This window comes from Echiichthys vipera (assembly GCF_963691815.1).
Source record: "Echiichthys vipera genome assembly, chromosome: 17".
NCBI lineage: Eukaryota > Metazoa > Chordata > Actinopteri > Perciformes > Trachinidae > Echiichthys > Echiichthys vipera.
Window position 1 is genome coordinate 7,755,859 of NC_139842.1, and position 23,601 is coordinate 7,779,459.

General features: G+C 41.6%; 1 protein-coding gene across 1 annotated transcript in view; it reads right to left on the reverse strand.

Annotated features, from left to right (window-relative positions):
- Positions 1-23,601, reverse strand: part of LOC310960221 (protein kinase C beta type-like) — a 92,851-nt gene that overhangs the window by 7,253 nt on the left and 61,997 nt on the right. Inside the window, exons 9-16 of the mRNA XM_083931851.1 lie at positions 22,434-22,574; positions 14,560-14,733; positions 12,540-12,631; positions 11,323-11,385; positions 9,903-10,041; positions 9,621-9,701; positions 8,672-8,779; positions 1,172-1,312 (exon numbers count right to left, since the gene is read on the reverse strand). Of these exons, the coding sequence (XP_083787977.1) occupies positions 1,172-1,312; positions 8,672-8,779; positions 9,621-9,701; positions 9,903-10,041; positions 11,323-11,385; positions 12,540-12,631; positions 14,560-14,733; positions 22,434-22,574 (939 nt within the window). The remainder of the gene's footprint in view (positions 1-1,171; positions 1,313-8,671; positions 8,780-9,620; positions 9,702-9,902; positions 10,042-11,322; positions 11,386-12,539; positions 12,632-14,559; positions 14,734-22,433; positions 22,575-23,601) is intronic.

The following is a 23,601-nucleotide window of genomic DNA, read 5'->3' on the forward strand; positions in this document are numbered from 1 at the left end:
AAGATAGATGGATAGAGGGAGAGAGAGAGAGAGAGAGAGAGAGAAATAGCAAGTGACAGTGCAGAGAGGTGAAAGACAAGAGATGTTAGAAAGACGAGATCAAACAGAAAGAAGAGGCCGATACAGAAGGAGAGAAGAAAGAAGAAGAGACAACATTTGTTAGTAGTCACATCGCCTGCAGAAACACACCTCAATGTTAAAACATAGTCCGGTCCTAATGGTGACCCCTAACATCTATCAAAGCAAGAGACACACAGACCCAAATACGCACAGAAACAGGCATGCACGCACACAAACACACACACACACACACACACCAAAACCCCAGCGGGCCGAGACAGCTGCATAAAAAGCTCAACTCAGAAAAACTCTTCAGCAGCAGTGTGGCCTGAGGCTGTGTGAGTGTGTGTACAGTACGTCACTGAGTGTGTGTGTGTGTGTGTGTGTGAGGGAGATAGACTCAGTGTTAGATGACACCCTTCTGACTCTAGGTATGATCAAACTAGTTTTGTTGCGGAAAAGGGAGAGCACAGCAAAGAAAAACACAGTTGTTTCAGGACGCCGTCGCTGAGACAGCATGGACGTCCACTCACTCCCTTGAGGTTTGTTCGAAACTCAATATAACCCCCAACGAAAGCGGCTCATGCAGAATGCAACTGCACCAACGTGGGGATACGAACTCAAAGCTGGTCTCCAAACTCTAGAAATCATCAGCGCCGCAGTCGCCAGTGTTACCTTCGTCAGCGTAATCGTCATCATTAGTGTCGTTCTTGGGCTTTCACTACACTCAGAGTCTTCCTCACCTGACCTGCATTCATCGCCGCACCTTTGTCATCATCCTCATCGCCCTCAACATTGTCATCAGATTCACCATCATCAACATTTCTGGCATTATTATCATCACCGCCATCCCTGCCCTCATCAGCATCATCGTCATTTCCTAACTTACCTGCGTGTGTTGTCCCATACAGAGGAGAGGAAAGAGACAATCACATTGGAAGATGAGTAAAATAACAGGAAGAGACGAGAGACAGGCGTCGAAGGAAAACAGAGCAAGTTAGACGACAGGGTAATGCTGTTCAAAGCGGCGACTAATTAGCCACGCGCACCACTCGAGGAGATTGTATTTCCTTATTTGGGGTCAGGTCGGGTTCAGCGGGGTCAGACTTACAGCTCTAGGTTTGAATGGTGGCTGCACTTCCTTGTTCTCCAGTTTCTCCCAGTCCATGTAGCGGAAGAAGCTATGCTCCCTGATGTCTCTCTCCCCCTCCGGAGCACAGCCCAGTCTTTTGGCTGGATGCTTCGTCATCAGCTGGACAGATAGAGAGAAGGGAAGAGGAGAATTACAGTGTGTCCTTCCTTCCTTTCTTTCTTTCCTCTATCTGACCTTTCCTGTCTCATGGTACGTGTGCTTTGTTAATTTGTTTCCTCTATTCTCATGTCATTGATTTCCATCCACTTTCCATCCTGATCTGGAAGTTAATATTTATCCATACGTCTGTCTTGCCCTCTAGTCCCCATCCTGTAACGAGACCAAGAGTGGGCAGCCATGCTAGGATAAATACGACATGCTGATGTTTTGCACGCAAGAAGTTTAGCATGCTCACCATCTTTGTTTAGCATGTTAGCATGCTAAGATTTGCTAATTAGCACTAAACACAAAGTACAGCTGAGGCTATCGGGAACGTCACATATGTACACTGGAGAATTTAGCCTTCAAAGTTTTCTGCCAGCAAGGGTTTATTTGACCACACACCACTATCTTTTCCTCGACGTAATCAAGTGGTTTTGTTGCCTAAACTTAACTTAGCCAGCCCCAAGTGGCCAACTGTTTTTGGCACTTTAGTGTCAAAACCAAAGTATCGGAAACCATTACAATTTTGACCTGATGATGGTGGTACGAGACGAGTTAAGGCATCACCAAAGTTACTATAAATCATCCAGAGGGAGACATTAAAGGTTGAATATGTAGGATCTTTATTAAAAGCTATATTTAAAATAATAATAATACACCCACAGGGCGTTTTGAGGGGTACAGAATGAAAGTATTGCTTTTCTATAAAAATATATATATTTAGTCTGAATTAATATTTAAAACATTTTTGACGGGTTTGACAATGACTTTCTGTTTCTCTTTCACGTTCTGTTTACATCGTACCAGCCAGCATTTCGGTCTGTTGCTGGCTACAGAAACAAGGAATCATTTTGAGTTGAGAGCTAGTTAATCGATTACACACCACTTGAAGAAAGACTGCCAGTTGAAGACTGGCTAACGTCAAAAACTCTAAAATTAATTAATCAGTTGAAATTAGTCGTTACCTTGTATGATTCATCACTTGACGCAGCTGATTGCTTGACACTCAGCAACAAACCTGGGACCCGACTGCTGGAAATATTTTTTTGTTGTTGCGACTACGATCTTGAGACACTAGATGGCAGTGTTCTGCTCATTCTCCATATTTAACCTTTAAAGTGCTAATTTATGGCAATCCATCTCATAGTTGTAAACATTTTTCAGTCTGGATCAGAGTGGTGGACTGTTTGGCTGACAGTGCCATCCTGCTGCTAGCGTGGCTAAAAAGTGAAACAAGTTGAATTATCTTCTTTATAGCACCTTTGCTGAAGGAAAAATGTGGCATTTCAGTATGTTCACAAGTCACAAACCCTGATCATATGCAAGCGCTGCTCCACTAAATCCTCACACAAAATCAGCAACATTAACAGACACAGTGGCATGAGTTATTGGCTTGCAGGAATACCACATAATAATAATGTTTAGCGTGGTAAATGCCTTTAATTATTACATTTTAATGATGTGCGATGACATTGCACAATTACATATGCTTAACTGTAGGCATAATCCTAAATTACAAGACAGGCCTGCATCTGATCTACACTCAACAGTGTGCTGCTGTGATGCCCCATAGTTCCCCTCTGGCATCATCAATGTTTCATCTCATGTATTCCTGTCTCTTTCCAGCATTTCTGTCTATGGTTCCTTCTTTCATTCATCTCTGTTCAAAGATAAACATCATTACTATAATTTTCTTTCTCCACCTTCATTTTTTCTTTCCTTCCTTTGAACCATCCTTCAGTTTTACTATCTATCATCCTAGACACCTCTTTCTGAGGACAAAATATAAACCAACAAACCACCGCCTGCAGATAAATGAACTGTTGCTGCTGTTTTCCAGAGGCATAATTAAGGACCGTTTACGATGTCTGTCCACACAAAACCTTAAGAACAGCATCAGGGCAAGTGACGTCACTGTGTGAGTGTGTGTGTGTGTGTGTGTGTAGGTGGGGTGTGCCTCCCTCAGGAGTAGCAGTCATAACTCATTAGATTAGAACTAAAATAACATTTTCCACGGGTCAGTCAACCTTATACTGCGCACGCACGCACGCACGCACGCACGCACGCACGCACACACACACACACAGATCTAAATAAACATACATGCAAAGTCAGTCAAACAGTTAAGTTATGAATATTTGATACAACACATTTAATTGTTGGTTTGGAATATTTTCCACAGACGCAACGCAAATCTCTACCTTTATGCTTCCATTCTTCCTTCTCACCGTTTCTCATCTTGTGCCGTCTACATTGATATCTTTCCGTCTCTTTTCGCTGGACTATGGCCTCAGTGAGTCAATATTCTTTACTGACTGTCTGACACACATTATTGAAAACCGTTGCAAAGCGACCCAGTGTGGGGAACAGTGAAACCCGCAGCTGTGCTGCTACAGTAGATTTAACATATTTTAAGACCCCCTTCTTTGACTTGTTCTTTTTTTTTTTTACAAGAGTCTAGCGACAAATCTGCTCCGCATTTTGGGCAGACGGTACAGTCACAGCAGCCACTTCCCTTTGAAGAGAGTCTTGGTTAATCTGCTGAGGACCCCAAAACAGTCTGAACAGACTGAAACACGTCACTGATTGCAGGAAATAATGGCATATGTGAAGACGGAGTGGTTTATTTGTTCTGGTAGCTCAAAATGAATGTGCTGCATTCATTTTTAAATTCCCTGCAGGCTGGCAGTAGAGCTAACAACGTCATCAATTCAATGACAGGTAATTTCATCTTTTCCAAAAAATAACCATATAAAAATGATCCTATGCTATTTAGCACATTTGTGACTCTGCTTCTATCAAGGTGGTGTTGAAGCAGATGTTTGTGTTAATGCAGATCAGATGGTGCAGTGTGATTTTGGTTCACATACTGGCATAAAAAAGAGATTTTCTTTTGTGGCTGGAACTATTTCCATCTATTCGTATAATATATAAACGGATTAAATAGTTGAAGCCACAATACTGTAATTCACTTACACTGGATATCGAAATTAGAGAACAAGTTATTGATACTTGAATTATTCTGAAATGCTGTTATTTTTATTGTTCAGAACCCTTTATTTCTTGAAAAAAACAGTGAGAAAAATTAGAAAAAGAAGTGTCATGGTTTAGGGGATGTTTTCTGCAGAAGGGAGCTGGGCCTCTTTGGCAACATGCAATGCATTCCTTGTCACCCAATCAGCTGCAATTCTAATGCAAGACAATGTTCCCTGTCACACTGCAAAACGGGTTAAGCAGTTCCTTGAAGCTAAGAATAATGAAACAGTGAAATGTTCAGCCCAGAGTTCAGATCTAAACCCCATAGAGAATCTCTGGAAAATCCTTGGTGACAAAGTAATGTCTAAGAAACCCACTACAGTTACTGAACTGTGGAAGAGACTGAAGAAGAATGGACCAAGATCAAACCAGAGCAGTGTGAGAAACTAGTGATGTCCTGTGGGAGCAGATGTGCTGAAGTCATTCAAAGCAAGGGCCTCTACACTTCCTGTTCATTTTTTAATCCTATAGCCCGAAGAAAACCTTGTTTAAATCGTCTCTTCTGACACCATGGTTACTGTTTACTGTTTTTCACAATACAAATATTTTGTTGAAGTGCCATGGTTATTCAAAAGAACATGCTAGTACAGCAGTGGTATAGCCACAGCAGATATTCTATCAAATTCTGAACAATAAAAATTAACAATATCTCAGAACGAATCAAGTATTAATACTTTGTTCTCAAATTTTGATCTCCAGTGTATAACAATAACGTATTTCATCTGCAGGGTCGAACAGGAGGTGTACATGACACAAGAATTAAAAAAAACGTGTTTTTGTTTCAAGGTGTATTTACAATTACATTATTGCGGAAAAACAGATCTTGTGTATGTCTCCCCTAATGCTTTGTTGTGACGGCTCTGCGTGGATGTCTGCTGACCTGTCTGACCTTTCAAAGGTGACAAGAATTTTTTACTTTAAGCAAAGAGCACTCAATACGCTGCATTTTCACACGCAGGCACCTCTGCTCTGACTTTGTACTGGTGATCACACCGTTTCATAAAAACTGAGCCATGCCTCTTGCATTGCAGATCTGTCTGTGTGTGTGTGTGTGTGTGTGTGTGTGTCTTTGAATGTGTAATGACATACTTGCACAATTACTCTTTGATGTAGAATCATGTGGTTGAAGACATCATGCATCTAACACTACAGAATATACTGCAGTAGCGGCTTAAACATGCGTGTGTGTGTGTGTGTGTCAGTTTGGCCCATTGCTAGCTATGAAATATGGATGCTGGTCAGGGTGGAAGCAGGGGAGTGGAAATGTCTCTGATCACTCCTTTCCACACATGTGCTTAACACACACGCAAACCACAAGCCTACTGAATACAGTACATGACCTCAGTACCGTACAGTGTGCTGGCAGGGATGGAATCCTAATGATACGAACAGAAATATGCACCTTGAACACAGACAACTGGTGAAAGGATGATGTTACATTGTGCTGAAAGGTAGCAGTTACAGTTTGATACATTGTTTTCAGTGATCTACAGAAACATCTTCAAATGTGGTGGCGTCGGTCATTCAGCACCAAACAACCAGAGCTTTTTTCTGAGACCACTACACAGCATCATTATTTTCCACCCACAATAAACCTTAAAAACACACTCACACTAAAGGTTAATACTAATAATATGTAAGATGATTGTTGTGTTACTTATGAACTGTTTTTTTCTGTTTTCAAAATTGGTCAAAAGTCAAGTCATTTTCTTTGCCACTTTTACACCAAAATTCAACAATTATATGGGAGGGTCATGGCACAAAGAGACCAGTGTTTATTTGGAATTCAGCACCAAAATACAATGTAGTCCAACCCAAGAGAGAGGGCTGCAATGAGCTTTGACTAGAAAACATATTGGTCTCACGGGATAATCTTTATTTGACTAAACTCCCGCTCTGACTAAAGATCCACTCAGGATATCTGGATATATTCTGTCTGTTATCTAATAACAGCCACACCTGCTCTTACAAAATACATTTATAGCACTAATTTAAAGCAACAGCTCTCATCAGGCTATTCAAACTTCAGTTTAATAAAATACCATCATGTTTACAGGCTGCACTGTAAAAAAAAAAAAATTACCTTACATTATAATTTTAAAATGGAAATATCCTGTAGCATTTCAAAAGGAAGCATGTATTCAGTCTTCAGACACACACGCACACGCACACGCACACACACACACACACACACACACACACACACACACACACACACACACACACACACACACACACACACACACACACACACACACACACACACACACACACACACACACACACACACACACACACACACACACTGAGGTAATCCAGGCAGTGCTGGCAGGGTGCAGTGGGAGCTGTGGGGGTGGACGGAGGCGAGCGTTCATGCTCCACTGAAGATCTAGTGTTGGAGCACTACAACCCAGTAATCATCACTAATACATAACATAGCCTGTATGTGTGTGTGTGTGTGTGTGTGTGTGCTTGCGTGTGTGTATGTGTATCTCAGTGAACATATTTATCATAGACATGTATGTCTTAATTCAAGCTTGGAATGTACGTCGATGTTAATATACTATATGTGTATGTGTGTGTGTGTGTGTGTGTGTGTGTGTATGTGCTTGCTTGTAGGTTATTGCAGAGCTTGTGTAAGGACGGAGCTTCAGAAACAATTTGTGGAGGTATCTTTCCTTTTCCTCCTCCACGCATACTTAATGAACCAAAATCTTAGTTTTATGTTTTCAAATTGATGATTGTAGATTGTTAATCGATGTGACTTGTGAGTGTTTCACGCGTGTGTTTGTGCATATGTGATATACAGTTAAGAATGGGAGGGATACTCTAGAGCAGGGTCAGCAACCTTGGCACATGGCAGATTAACCAATGGCACACAGGCAACAAAAAAAGTGTGCAAAATGTTGTAGTGCTTTCTCATCCACATGCCAACTGTCCTCTTTCACAGTCGTTGGTAGGTGCACTGCCTGTTATTTACTGACTTTTTCACGAAGCATTTTCTTTATTTTATGAAGCCACTAGATGGCGCTCTTGTTTTAAAGGGAAAAGGCTCAAGGATTGCTAATTCTGTGCCTTCAACCCTTTGTTGAACAGTGAGTGCCATCTAGAGGGAACAGAAAATAAAGAAAATACTTTACATAGCTTCATGAAGCTTTTGTTTGGACATCACTACCTTTTCCCCATCCACATTTGTGAAGGCCCGGCCTACTGTGCCTTTGATTGGCTTGTACTTGTTGCAGAGAAAATGTAAAAATGGCACAAAAAAGTTGCCGGTTCCTGCTCTAGAGCTTTAAAGCAGAGCTCGGCAAGTCCTGGAAGCAGATGAAATCACTAGAGAGGGATGACCTGTGTATCTAAACATACTGTACATCCAAGAGTGTGTGTATGTGTTGTCTGTTGTGGTCAGTGAAGTGTAGAGTTAGGAGTTGAGACAGTGAGGTGGTTGTTTGATAGAGAGGGCCTGCTCCGTTTATAGCAGTAATCAGCACACACACACACGCACACGCACACGCACACACACACACACACACACACACACACACACACACACACACACACACACACACACAAACACACACACACACACACACGCACACACACACACACACACACACACAAACCGGTCTTTTCTGAAGAGGAGCTTCCACAGTCAACTGAACAGGCTTAGGCTATTAGAGCAGTGCAATGTGTATGTGTGCACATGTGTGAGCGAGAGAGCGATAGAAAAAGAGAGAGAGAGAATGTGTGTGTGTGTGTCTGATAGAGATAGACAGGATGTACAATAAGAAAAAAGCAAAACAGCGGCTTAACAATGAACACTGCAGAGAGAAGGATGGGAAAGTAGAGCGTTGTGACAGAGAGAGACAGAGAGAGAAAGAGTGAGAGAGATGGGAGCAGGACAGATAGCGGAGAGCGGACAATGTTGTTTCACTCCAAATAAATTTTCCCCCACAATGGTTTTAATTATGCAGATAATTTTGATGTCCCTCTCTGCTTCCTTCTTTCTCCATCCTCTGTTCCTTCTTCTTGTTCCTGCTTCCTTTCCTTGAACAAACGTAATACCCTCCCAATTCTCTCTCTTGGGGGTGTGTGTGCCTGCATGCATGTGTGTGTGTGTGAAAGAAAAAAAGAGTGTCGAGGAGAGAGGGATCAAGACATAAAGAAAGAGAAATTTTAGAGGAGGGAGCAAGGTTGAGCTTGTGAGACGGACAAGGACTTGTGTTGTACAGAGTTGTTCAGTGTGTTCATGTGTGTGTGTGTGTGTGTGTGTACACTCACCCCTTTACAGATAGCGACAGCCTCCTTGGACATTGACTTGGGATAGGAGACGTGATGCTCCATAATGGACTGAAATAACTCATCCTCATCTTCACCGTCAAATGGAGGCTGGAGAGGGGAGGAGAGGAGAGGAGGAGGTGAGGAGAGAAGGGCAGAGAGGAGGAGAGGAGAGGACGAGTGAGATGGAGGGAGAAGGAGGAGAGGAGAGGGGGAGGTGAGGAGAGAAGGGCAGAGAGGAGGAGAGGAGAGGACGAGTGACATGGAGGGAGAAGGAGGAGAGGAGATTTGAGGAGGGAGAAGGAGATGTGAGGACAAGGGAAAAGAGAGGAGAGGAGGATGGAGGAGAAGAGAGGAGAGGAAGGAGAAGGACAGAGGGAAGAAGGAGAGGAGGGAGTGAGGAGAGAAAAGTAGTGGACAGTAGAGGAGGGAGGAGTGAAAGTGTGGAAAAAAGAGGACAGGAGAATGGAGGAGAGGAGAGGAAGAGGGAAAAAGAGAGGAGAGGAGGAGGGAGGAGAAGGGCAGGACAGGACAAATGGAGGACATTTAAATTGAATCATTAAAAGCTTTTTTTGTCTGAACTCCTTAGAATCAAAACACTGCAGGCTTGTAACATTACCCAAACGCACAATACACACTCCAAATGAGATGTCCAGGATTTGAAAATGTCACATCCACTCTTAATAATTATTAATGCCATGAGAGAAAAACTCATCAAGCGGTATAATTTGATAGCTAACCTTTCATTACGCAATGTCACATTTTAAAGGCTACGATCATGAGTGTTTGTTTTTTTTGTCACATTCAGTCATGAATACAAATGCAGTGAAGGAGGAGTTTCACTTGTTTTACCAGGTTTAATAATTGTTTTTTAAAAACGTATCACAGACACACAGACACACACGCACACACACACACACACACACACACACACACACACACACACACTGACCTGTCCAGCCAGCATCTCATAAAGCAATACTCCAAACGCCCACCAGTCCACAGATTTTCCATATGGTTGGTAGGCTATGATCTGAAAAATGAGAGACTTGGTTCAGGAAGGTTGACGCAATCACTTTAATCACTGAGGCAAGGCAGTATACAAAACGAATACTTACAAGCTTTTAAAATACCTTGAAGTAAGTACTTTAAATTGAAAATAATTTAAAAAGTTTTCAACAACCAGCTACAAGCCAGAAACAAGGACCAGAGCACATGCACTGTCACACTCTACCTCAGGAGCTATGTAGTCTGGTGTTCCACAGAAGGTCTTGGTTGTGACTCCATCATTCATATTTTCTTTACACATGCCAAAGTCTGCTATCTTAATGTGGCCCTCACAGTCCAGCATCACATTGTCCAGCTTCAGGTCTCTACGGGAGGGAAACGCAACGTTAACAGGGAACAACACTCAATATGACAAAATATGGACCACGAAGACGTAATCACCCGTTTCTACTAGAACTTGTTTACATTCTGTTTGTCTCTATTCACCCTCTGTCTGAAACGCTCCATTTTAGCACCTGTCTCCTTTCCAAAGAAAGCCCAGTCTGCTCCGATTGGTCAGTGTTTCTGGTTCTTCTGCATCAATGCTTTCAGCATCTCTGCATGTCTGTGCAACTGGGAAATGACTGTAACAGCACTAAAGAAGCCCTTCTTACCTACAATATATACTGTATAATATGGTTGTGACATGAGCGACTTGTTAACATCCAAACTTTCCAGACTCACAAAACATATGTAGTGAAGAAGGTATTTCATATAAAAGGTATTATGTGTATTGCACAAATCTTCAACGCGGCAAAACAGAAGATCTATACAATCACAACAGTTTCAAGATGAGTGTCACCAATTCAGTATCCGACCAAATGTCTCCCCTTCTGTTCCTGAGTTATGGTATTAAATAATGGAAATATTATGATGTTACAGTGAAGTTGACCTGTTACTTTTATGATATAAAATGTCATCATTTTTTTATCCTAATAGACATTTTTGTGAAATTTTATCATAATTAGCAAATCATTTCTTGAGTTATGGACAAAAAAAGGGTTTTGCGAAGTCACAGTGACTAACATTTAACCTTCGAACCTAATCAGTTCCTTCTTGGGTCTTGGGCATTTGTGCCAAATTTGAAGAAAATCACTCCAAGGGTTCCTAAGATAATCTCTTTTATTAGTGTAAGGGGCCTTCAATAGGGGATGATGCACTGTTTAATCCGAGATGTCAGGCTTCAGTAGCACCAAAGCAGATGACAGATGTGATTCTGATTTGCAGTTGAGGACTACATCATTTGTGGGGGCATATTCTCTGCATGAAATTAGAAACAGCAGGAACCAGTTAATTGCAGATGAAGTCTAAAGGTCAAAAACCTACTTTTCTTCAGTGGCTCCTGGGGGTTATAGTGTATTATGATGTTCAACTCCTTTCCTGAAGTGCTGACTTTAAATCTAATACTTGCAAATATGGTTGTTTATTATTATTATGTATATTTTTTTTACAAGGTGCTTGCTTTTTACACCTGTATCAAAACGAGAAGAAGTCTTAAACTGTATCTCCCAATGCTATTAATAAGAAAATTAACCATTCAATGAATTGACAATTGAATTGGTATTTTGTAAATGTTATATTTTTGTATGTTGTGGGCAGGAGGTTACCTGTAGATGATGCCCTTTAGATGTAGGAAGAACAGACCAATGGCTATCTCTGCTGCATAAAATCTACACACACACACACACACACACGCACACGCACACGCACACGCACACGCACACACACACACACACACACACACACACACACACACACACACACACACACACACACACACACACACACACACAAAGGGAAACAAAAACAGTGATTAGAGTGAGTCTGAGAGAAAGGACGGGAGGAAAACAGATGGATAATTTGTGTGTGTGTATGTCTGCATAAAAGGTCAGCGCTGTCTCTTCAAGGCCAGAGAGCAGCTGATAAGATCAACAGGAGAAGTCTGGACACACCGACCACACAGTCAGCTATGTTTGCGTGTGTGTTTGCGTGAGTGTGCATTATCAGCGTCTGTTTGCAAAGTGCACCTACAAGATGTCAAGTGGCGTTGAGAGCAGCGTGGGATACGCAGAGCCAAATTAGAGCTTTTTCGTGTTTTTATCTGTGATGACGACCAGATTGGAATCGCCGCAGCGGAAAGCTAACACGGCTTTAGATACTAAGCATATACAAAGACGTACAAAATACAAAGAGATGTTACGATAAAACCAAAGTTCACGGCGCCATCATCCTCCACAGAGCAGACTATCCTGACTACTGTCTAATAAATAAATTAAACAGAGCAGAACAAGTCGATAGCCTTAGATAAAAGAGTTCCTCGCACCGTTCGACTTGCCCTTCAGCAGTCTAAACCTTCTGCCAGAGGGAAGAAACTCTAATTCCTTATAAAGCAGATGAAGGGCAAACTCCTCCACGGCTCTCGCTTTCCCCGACAGCCCGCTTGTCAAATATGTCAGCCCGCTGGTTTGACTTGACACCAGTGATCTCGCCAGCCACCTTAATTATATTCTGCAGTTTTGGAGGTATTCTACCACACACTGGAAACTTGCAGGAGCTGCTGGATTACTTTCATTTCTTTGAAGTTCTTCAGAGCAGCAACGTGCATTGGGGCGAACAACATACTTCACTCCCCCGGGCTCTGCTAGGATTGCTCATCCGTCACCTGAGGCCGTCAAACTGCTGATGGCTTATTCAGTATGATTATAAGAAAGCATTAACAAAGTGTGAAACACCTATAAGCATGGGATTAAGATTTGTGTTATGATGGCATACAAATGTATATGAGCCTTTGTGTGTGTGTGTGTGTGTGTGTGTGTGTACTCACACAGCATGGGGCTCTTTGAACTTGCCAACCTGCTGAATCTGATACATGAGATCGCCTCCGTTTATGTACTCCATGACAAAATACAAGCGGTCCTACGGAGATAAAGAGGGGCAGAAGAGGAAGAGGTCAGAAAGTACATAAAAGCCGGTGAAACGTCACACAGAAATGGTATGATGGTGGGGAGGGGGGTACTATAGAGGTATTGCTCAGAGGAGAGTGAGGGGTCAAATGAGAGAAGATTCAAGGAGAGATATAGACAAAAAGGATGGAGAGAAAGGGAGACAGTGAGAAGGAGGTGATGAGGTTGTTGTCCAATCAGTCTTCAACTGAGGGAATACAGCAACATCAATTTAAGAGTTAATTCTCCTCCATTATCTACAGAAATTGCCAATATGGTAGAGTATGTGTGAGAGAGAGGAGGGATTTGTGTGCATGGCCATGTGTGTGTTGGGAGAAAATATTGTGTTAGGACTTTCAATGTGTGTTTGAGAGTATACTGCCTGATGAGTGTTGTGAACAGTTGTTTGTGTGCAATTTGTGCTTCATGTGTGTTTGTCCGCAGTGTATGTCTGATTAAGATGTATTTGTGTGTGTGCACCACACAGCATATGCAGTATGTACAGTATGCATGTGAATAATTGCATTGTGTGTGTGTGTGTGTGTGTGTGTGTGCCTGCAAAGTCCCATAAGTACAAAAGCCCTCCTCTGGTCAGAGAATTAGTTCTGAGGAGGATTAACTGACTCCCTTCTTGTTTGTGTGTGTATCTTGTATAACCTTAAATCGTTACCTCAAACGGATTAACAACACGTTATGATTACTGATCAATGAAAACATGTATGAACAGGTATGTTTTTGTAGCATGTGAATGTAAATGACATGTACTCAGTGTTAAATAAAAGGCAAGTGAGCTATATTTACTCCTCTGTTGACTCATCTTCAGTGTAATTTGACTTATACGTCAGAAGATGAGCATGAATCAAATATGAATCCAGCCTGTGTATTCCAGCTGTGAGCTGGTGACAGCAGGCGGGGTGGCTGCTGTTAAGACCACAGCGCTCACCAGCAGCGAGGCTGTGCCCTTCAGCAGGACACCGCACTGTGGCTCCCCTCAGATCCAATATAATGTGAAGCTTTAGGGGCCTATGAAGGATGTCAGTTTATCAGCTTGCAAAGAATGTAAAATGGATATAGTTTTTTGGTTTCCAGTCACTGTGCGTTTGTGTGCGCATGTCTATATACGCAATTAACTAGGCAAACCTTTCCCCATCAAACATTAGTTCATAGAGTCCATAGAGTCTGAGCAGCAAATGAAACTCTAAGAAACTGCAGCAGATGACCTCTCACAGAATCATAACGTGTTGTTTTTAACCGCTAGCTGTTTCTCCCTGTTTCCAGTCTTAATGCTGAGCTAAACTAAATGTTTACTGGCTGTAGCCTTATATGTAATGCACAGGTAATGGGTCTGATATGAACTTACTGTCGGCAAGAAAGTGAATAAACGTATTCCCAAAATGCTGAACTACTGCTTTAACAAAGAAGAGAAGACATCAAGGCAATTATAAGTCCCATATTATGATCATTTTCAGCTCCATAATTGTATTTTTGGTTTCCACTAGAGTATGTAAATATGTTACGGTAAAAAAACAACAACATGACCCTTCTTATATTGTCTGAATATACCTGTATTCACTCTCTGTCTGAAACACTCCGTTTTAGCGCCTTCCTCTTTATGACCCCCTCCCAAAAAAAAGCCCAGTCTGCTCTGCTCTCATTTCAGGGTCTTCCGCATCTGCGCGTACGGTCTCTGCATCGTCATTGCAGCCGGGGAATGACTGTAACAGCACTCTAGCTGCACTTTCTACCTATATATAGTATATTTGTGACATCACAACCGTACAAAAGCCTTGATGGCTCGTTTAAGGGCACAGTTTCTTAATATGAGCTGTGTGCATTTCTCCGTGGATATTTTATACAATATCTTACAACTTTTGTTAACGTGAGCTACTTCTGCCCACCTACCATGCTCTGGAAGGTGGAGTGTAGCTGAGTTAAAAACGGTGGCTTTCCAGCCAATGCTAAAACTCTTTTCTCCACCATGGTGCATTCCACATCATCATCCTGGATCACGACGTCCTTCTTCAGGATCTTTATGGCGTACAGCTCCTCTGTCGTTTTACGCTCTGCCAGCATCACCTAGAGAGAGGAGAAGAGAAAGGGAAAGGAAAGGACAGAGAGGGTAGATGGGAGATACAAGGAAGAACACTTTCATCAATATTCAAATTCTTTATGGCACACAGCTTCTGTCATGCCTTTACAGTAAGTAAGAAAGAGGCCATGGAAGGGAGGGAGGCAGGGAAAAGGAGGAGAGATAGAGGAGGTACTGTAAAGAGCAGGGATGAAGGAGTGGAAGGTTTCTCTGTTTTTGGGTAAGACAGTCAAAGTAGAAATAAAGCGACAGGGAAGGAAAGAGAAAACTGACTCATCATCTTTCAAGATCTGAGAAGAAGGGAAAATAGAAGAAATGGAGAGAAATAGAAAGGCAGGACAGAGGGAAAGGAGGTGATAAATGGCTCGTACAGTATAGTGTGATTGCATGTCACTGTACGAGATAGGTCTAATAAAATCTTGGTCATAATGTGTCAGACTGCAAGATATCATTTCTGAAGCACATTACATTGTGAGATAAATTGGTGGATCGTCAATAAAAAATGAAGGCAGACATGTCATCACCTTGCATTAGCCCATTGTGCTACTCTGGTTTTAAAAACTGTATTTTATTTTTGACACACACTTTTCACAGTGTTGTGTCTGTCGGCTAATTTTGTGTAACGTCATGCTGATTCTGACTGGTTGATTTGTTGACATCGGTCACAGAAAATGCCACACTGTCAGAATTGACTGCTTGTAACACCTTGACGACCGATGACCATCCAGTCATGGCTTTGCAACTGTTAACTTTGGATTTCTCCACATGTTAAAGAGGTGCCCTTCCTCCTTTCTTCCTCTTCAGTGAAGCAAAGGCAGAAACCAGCCGCATAGAGAATGCTTCATTACTCGCATGCACACTGTGCGAGTGTGGGCTGAAATCTTAAGTTGTCGATACAAAATGTTAACGATAGAGTGCAGATTATTAAGCAGTTTTGTAAGATTTTTACATTGTTAAGCTTCTTTTTGCCCAAAAGCAGAAGAGAAAGATTAAGAACAGAAAAGAGGCCATTTTTCTTTAGGGCACACAGTGTGGGGGGTGGATAGAGACAGAGGAAGGTGGATGGGTGAGGAGAGAGGGATTTTAAAAAATTAGGGAAAGACTGAAGGAGGAATTGAAGGACATGAAAGAATGGTGAAGAAAGAGATTGGCAGCAGCCAAGCAATCCAGAATCCTATTTGTTTTAATTGTGAAGTCAGGGAGCACATCTGCTTCTAATTACACGTATGAGACACCCACACACAAACACACACACACTAAAACCCGCAAAGACACCATGGTCGGTGGTTTCATATATAATCTGTGGCTGCTAATTCCCGTGAAGGTCAATCAGAGAGATGCCAATAATGCAACCACTATGAGAAGCCTCTATGTTGCTGTGTATGTGTGTGTGTCTGTGTGTGTGTGTGTGTGTGTGTTTGTGTGTGTGAAGTCAGCAGTTTAAATGTCTTGTAGCCAAGGTGAGGCTCGTGCCGCTTATAGTCTCTCAAACACTTTTTGTCTCTTCTTCTTGCTGTTCATGTCCTGCTCTCCTCTCCTTTAGCATCACCAGTTCTTCACTCAAGTTTCTCAGTTTCTCTATTTCTTACTTTTCCTCCTCTTTCTTCTCTCCTGTCCTTATATCTTCAAGAACCCAGTAGCTGCTGCAAATAGCAGGTGAAATGTAGGTCAAGTCTCAGCTCGCGGCCTGTGACCAAGTCAGAAAAGTTCAACTCTCTGGATGGAAATCTGTAATTATATAAGCAAGTGTAACTATTAAAGGTGTCTGTTCTGTGTTTATAGCAAACTGTGGAGCTTTAAACAAATAGTTCAACTTTCAATTTTGGGAATTTATTTGCTTTCTTGTGGAAAGTTAGATGAGAAAATGGATATCTATTCAATATACACTCACCGGCCACTTTATTAGGCATACCTGGTGCTTAATAAAGTGTCAGTGGGGTCTTCTGCTGCTGTTCCCTATCTACTAGAAAGTAGGTGGTGTTGTGTGTTCACAGATGCTCTCCTGCATTCCTCTGTTGTAACCAGTGGATATTTGAGTTACTGTTGCCTTTCTATCAGCTCCAACCAGTCTGGCCATTCTCCTCTGACCTCTGGCATCAACAAGGCATTTGCGCCCACAGAACTGCCGCTCACTGGATATTTTCTCTTTTTCGGACCATTCTCTGTAAACCCTAGAGATGGTTGCGTGTGAAAATCCCAGTAGATTAGCAGTTTGTGAAATACTCAGACCAGCTCGTCTGGCACCGACAACCATGCCACGTTCAAAGTCACTGAAATCACCTTTCTTCCCCATTCTGATGCTCGGTTTGAACTGCAGCAGATCGTCTTGACCATGTCTACATGCCTAAATGCATGTGGTTGCTGCCATGTGATTGGCTGATTAGAAATTTGCGTTAACGAGCAGTTGGACAGGTGCACCTAATAAAGTGGCTGGTGAGTTTAATATCCAGGAAACATTTAGCTTGTAGGTGGATTTTGTTACCTTTGGACTAAGGCGGGCTAGCTGTTTCCCCCTGTTTTTAGATCTTTATGCTAAGCTAAGCTAACCTAGTACTGGCTGTAACCTTACAGTATATTAAACAGACAGATATGAGAGTGGTTTAAATCTTCTCATCTAAGCTGGAAAGTATTACTAGCTAGCAAACAGGCTAGGTGCAAAGAATAAAGATAGGAAGTCAGATGCATCAGAACTCCATATGAAAAAGCAACAATGAACCGTAAATATTTTTAGGAAACTTAATTTTAAGAAGTTATATTAAAGCTTGCAATTTAAAGTTAGTCGTGTTTCTCGACTTTTATTTTATGTTACTGTGACGATACGTGAAATCTTCTCTAAGGTCCCGTGCTTCAGAAAGTTGGAACTTGTGTAAATTATCAGCGCAGATTAAGTCTCTTTTCCACATGTGAGACTGCTGATGAAACAAGTTGACTGACTGCATAGCCTTCCTCATCCTATCACTCTAAGTGCTTTTTATCATAAAACAAGGCAGAGAACAGGCAAGGAACGGGAGAATTTTACATTACATGGCTAGCATGGTGTGTTTGTACTTCCCACAAGGCTAATTGAGTTTTGGGACCTCAACAAAGGATCTTTCATCCAATAGTATTTCACATTAAAAAACTTTTTCTTATGTTAATTTGCATAAAAGACATGGTGAATGAATAATTTGCGACTGCTCAGTTAAAGTGAGTTTGAACGATTTATTGATGTGTTTAATATACTGTTCTTCTGGGGAAGCAGATAGACAGCTGACGTAGTATATGTGAATGTCTTAATGGTGTAAATGGGAAACATATCACACTCATTATTCTTCAGAGCAATAAGAGTGACCTTATATCCACTTCATATTTTTTTCACCCAAAGAAATCTGAAACATAACAGCTTTGCTGTTTATGCCATATAAATATTCAGGTATGATAATGTAAGAGGGGTTACTGGGTTTGGGATACTACAGGGAGTGCAGCGCAGATGGACAGAAGACACGCCTGTGTGTGTGTGCGTGTTTGTGTGTTTGCGTGTTTGTGTGTGTGTGTGTGTGTGCGAGACAGAGAGAGGGGGGGGTGTACATGTGTGTTTGATTAGAGCAAACAGATAAAGAATGTGCATTACAATCTTAAAAGCATTTAAGTTTCGATATCTGTTGAAGTCGGGTCTATGCTTGTGCTATCCTTTGAAAAAAGCTGGTGTAAGTGTGAGAGAGCGAGTGTGTTCGTAAATGTGTGGTCTCATCCCATATGGTGGCAGTGTGACTCTATGTAAATACAAACTCTATAAAGTTGAAACAGAGAGGAAGGACACCATCTGGCCCAAAGCTCATTTTATGCACCCACAAGGACAAGACACACAAGGTAGAAGACATGATAAAACCACAGGGTTTCATCCAAAATCAGAAGATACACAGGACACAAAGCGACAACAGGCGCTGTTTGGCATCATTAAACACGATCCATGGTTACAAAAATAGAGTAGAGAAGCGTTTTTTATATACCTTTTACACATCATTTTAGGCATTTTAGCTTCTGACTTACATTTCATGATCTCTTCGAGCTTCAGTGTCGTATTCAAGGTCATTTTGGTCACAGTTGTCATTCCCAAACTGTCTACTCTTCTATGGATTGTGGCGTTTGTCACTATTGGCAACGCCTTTTTATCCACGAAAGTTGTTCAGGGTCATTTGACAGAAAAGCAGTCCTCAGGATATTAACTGTCATATGTCGTAAATGATGCTACTGTGGTTCTCTGCTGACCTTGCAGAGTGAATTTACCCAGGGAAAACAAATGAATCCACACTCGACTGCACTGCACGGCACTGCATGATACTGTTCCATGATGTATTACAGTGGGCTGTGCTGTATTATTCCAAACGGTCATATATCATGTAGTCTATATGGTCTGTCGAGATCCACACAGATGGTCACTGTAGGACACAGTGAGGCTGCTAGTTACCGAAAACATTTCATGTTTTTAATCCTAAACAGGTTTTTGATGATCATTTATTAGACTTTTATACAGTATGTCCAAATTGCACTTCTATGTGCTAGCTTTTTCCAGCCACATGGCATCTCATTTCGTGTTAGAGCAGCAAACACAGAGGACCACAATGAGATGAGATGCATCAAGTTTGTATGTGTGTTATACGTGTCATGTGGCCATGTTGATTAAACCCCCCTGAAAAGTTGGTTTCTATTCCTGAGCACATTTAATCTTCATTAATAATTAAGCAAAGGTGAAAGTGAAGGTTCTGAAATGTCCTTAGTTATTATTAAATGTTTAACATTAAAAAAACACTTATCTGCTTCATCTTGACTCTATGTGCATGGTTTGATCAGATGTGGCGACAGTGACCTGGCAATAAACAACCCATATTTGAATAAAATGTTGCTAATTTCGCATGAGATATTCATGTATTTTTCTTTTTCTTCAAGCTGTTTTCACTACTTTAAAAAAGGTGTCACGCACTTTAGCAGCATTTTAATCAAAAACAGTTGACAGTTGTGGGGTTGTTGTTGTTGCGGTTAAGACGCGGATTGAGAAAACTGGTTCTCATGGCCTTTAAAGTTGAATAGCTACAATGCTGTAAACTTTGGATCGCTATTGCCAGCTTCAGGAAACATAAGTCAAAAATCTTGGTCCTGACACAGTCCTATGTAATAAAAAGTTGGGAAAACACGTTCACAATTTTGAGGTGGTCAAATGGCCCTACACCAACAAACCCACAGCTGATATTGCAAAGTTATCAATGGCAATAGCTAGCTAACTAGCTAACAAGGTAACTAACTACTTACTAGGGTTTGCTTTGATCATGAGTTTCTAACATGCATCCATATCAGATTCATATAATAATCATAACTAGTGTCATAGTATAATAACTTAAACCAGTGAGTACACATTCTGACCGGTCACCATGACTATTTTAATAGCAACATGACCTACTAAACCCAGTGTTGTGCAGAATGCCTATTTAAATTAGTGCCACCATGTCGAAAGGCATGAAAGAAAGTCTCACACTGTCTCCCAGATCTAGAAGCGCCCCATGCTGTATGTTATAACTATAAAACTGGTCATACCTTTGATAAAGCACTTCCTTGGTTCTGGGACGTCAATAAAAAAATCTCTGAGATGTTTTGGCTATGAGCGGCGCTGTCCATGGTGCTAAGATTCAGCTGTATCTGTAATGGTGTGTGTGTGTGTGTGTGTGTGTGTGTGTGTGTGTGTGTGTGTGTGTGTGTGTGTTCAGGGACATGGCATGAGAGATCAGGCTGAAGCACGCACTTGCCCGTGTCTGCCCATGAGATACAAGTGAGTGTGTATGTCTGTGTGTGTGTGTGTGTGTGTTATTACCACAATGTAAGAATGTCCGCAGAGAAACGTTAGCAGCAGTATTGTGATGCAGATGTCCTCAGACACTGAGGCAGAGAGAGCAGCTCTGAAGGTACCAGCCTCCCACACACATTCAGGCACCATTAAAATGGCACACACGTCACATGAATGCCTGGTTGTGCATGCGGTTATGTGTGTGCATTTCTATCTAATGTACTGTGTGTGTGTGTATTGCGTGTTTCTCTTTCTAAATAATCCGAGCCTGTATTTTGCAAAATATACTAGTGTGTGTGTACACAGAATAGGCCTGAATGGGGAATGTGTGTGTCTCTGTGTGCCCCAACATTGGCTGCACGTGTGTGTTTATGCATATCTGTGCATGTTGAGGAATCTGTGAGCGTGCATGTGTTTGTCGGGTATTCCAGTAATGATCGACCCTCTACTCAGTCTCTCCACATTGACGCATCAGTATTGCTTTAAACGCCTGTTACCATGGAAACAGGCAGCCGGCATACAGGTCTGGTACACAGACAATGGTCTCTCTCTGTCGTTCTCTTTCTGTCACTTTCTCTCTCTCCACCACTGCTGCTCTACCTGTTGTCTCCCCAAATTTTCTCTCTCGCTCCCCCTTGTTCTTTCTCTTACATCTTTCAATTCTTCCTGTGCATTTATTTTCATTCATTCACTTCACTCTCCCCTCTCCAAGCCCCCCCCCCCCTTCTCCCTCCTCCTCTTTTCATTCGGGCTGACGTTTTTACCTCTCTTTCAATTCATTCATGTCAACGTTGCCGCCATGCTCGAACATCTCTGTCTCCCTCTCCTTTCATCACTCTCTCCACTTGTCATGTCATTCTCTTGGTCTCTCTCCCTTCATCCATCTCTGTCTACCTGTGCTCCATCTCCTTCTATCTCTGTCTTCTCTTCCTGTCCATCTTTTCTTTTCCTCTAAGCTCTGTGTGGGGATAGAGAGCGCTGATGCTTCGTCAAACACACACGTATGCTCACGAGGTATTCATCTTAGCACACTGCTAATGCACCAATATACTTGTTTATACTCTTTGCAGATGCATGGTGGCAACTACGCATATAATACGTTTGTTGGGAGTACTGGGTGTGTGTATCTGTCTAATGTGTAAGGCACAAGGTGCCCTTGCTTGGACCACACCCAATTTCAAACGCACCCTTCATTTTGATCTCAACTACACACAAATAATGTTTCTTGACTGTATTTTGCATGGTTACAACACTATTGTGGTAACAAAATCTAACAGACAGACAGAGACGGATAAACACTTGGCAAAGGACTCATATCTGTCTCTGTGCTAGCTCCTGCTACAGAAGATGTCTCCAGGAACACATTTTGCCATGACGACACACAAACAGACAAGGTGACAATAACTACTACTAAAAACGAATAGAGGCTACGGCCTGACATGGTTTGCTATGAGCAATAGCTCCTGGCGGCGAACGCTACAAACTTTAGATAGATATTGCTGTTTAACTCACATTACTTTGACTTCAAGACTATGTTCTACTTGTGCTCCTGCAAACATATTTCCATCTTGCTGCCGGAGTGGTGGTTGATCAGCTAAAGTTCCATACTTTAAAAATAACAATATAATAACCTCCTCAAGTGTCACCATTATGTTTACTTTGTGCAAAATGTCAAATTCTTAAAAAAGATCTCTTCTGGTGTCAACCGTTTATGATTCTTCTGCTGATTCCTCTGCTGCCTAGTGGATATACATTTTAATCCTCATCCGACTATGTAATCCTGCCAGCATCACAGAATCCAATAGAGATGCACACCTGTGGCACACTCATATTAGCAGACAACAAACACATACATCAAAAACATGGTCTCACCTTGCCGAAGCTGCCCTTTCCAAGCACCATCAGGAAGTTAAAGTCAGCCAGCTTCATGCGATCTTGGTTGCCATTAGAGTCGAACCGGGCGGCATTGGCTGACTTGCCTTCTGTGTTCTTGCCAGGTCCAATCTTAGCTCTCTAGATGAGAGAAATGGACAATAGGGGACGACATTAGACCTCCAACTTTCAAAGAGACCACAGGCTGGAAGTGGAATAACAAGGAGCTGGCACATGAATATATTTATACATATAAATATCCGCTGGTGATATAGGGCCTTTCAACAATATGTGTTGTGGGGAGTAAGAGATTTAATTATTCACTTTACCTGCATTTGTTCCTACCACAATATTGTATCATAAACAACAGATTGGTAGGCCTAACCTTGCTGTTGAAGGAGCCTTACTGTAGGTCTACAGTGTAATGGTTTCAGTGTTAAATCATCTGCATCATTTGTATAATGGTAGATGTGAAGAAAAGGCCAAAAAACATTTAAACAATTTCTCTAGCTGGCTAAGAATAAGGGGCCAAGAATAACATCATTTTTGTGAACCATTAACATTTATGTGAAGTGTTGTCACCTTTTCAGAAAGTCCCATTAGGAATGCTACTAATTATGCGGACCCAACTGCTAAATACGCCAGACATATCAAAACATGTTGTCGGCTGAGAATTCTTCCCCATTGAAGATCAAGATCATTAACAACACTACATTGTACAAAATATATGAGAAGCTTTACATTTTAGAAACACACATCACACACCTCAAAGTTATAAACAAAACACAATAGAAATGTGAATATCCCTTTAACGCTCAGAAACACTTTTTCGAAATTCGGTGCATTTTAATGTCACAAAGAAAAACCTTTTTGTTAGAAAGACAGGAGTGAAAGTGATAAATATGTTAAAGGGGTAAAGTTTTTAGTCATTTGTTTCATTCTATTCTATTTATTCTGCGCCTGCACTTCACGCTTCCCATAACAAATATGGCTTCCCTGTGAGTCTGCCACTCTATTCAATCATGACTGTCACCACTTCCCTTGTTCCTGTCCTTCAACCACTCACTGAAAGTTTTAGTACCATTTCTCTTTCTCTCTTTTCTCTATAATTCATTTCTACTTCATCTTTATGAATGTGACCTGTGTCTCTGACTCTCCATTTATTGAT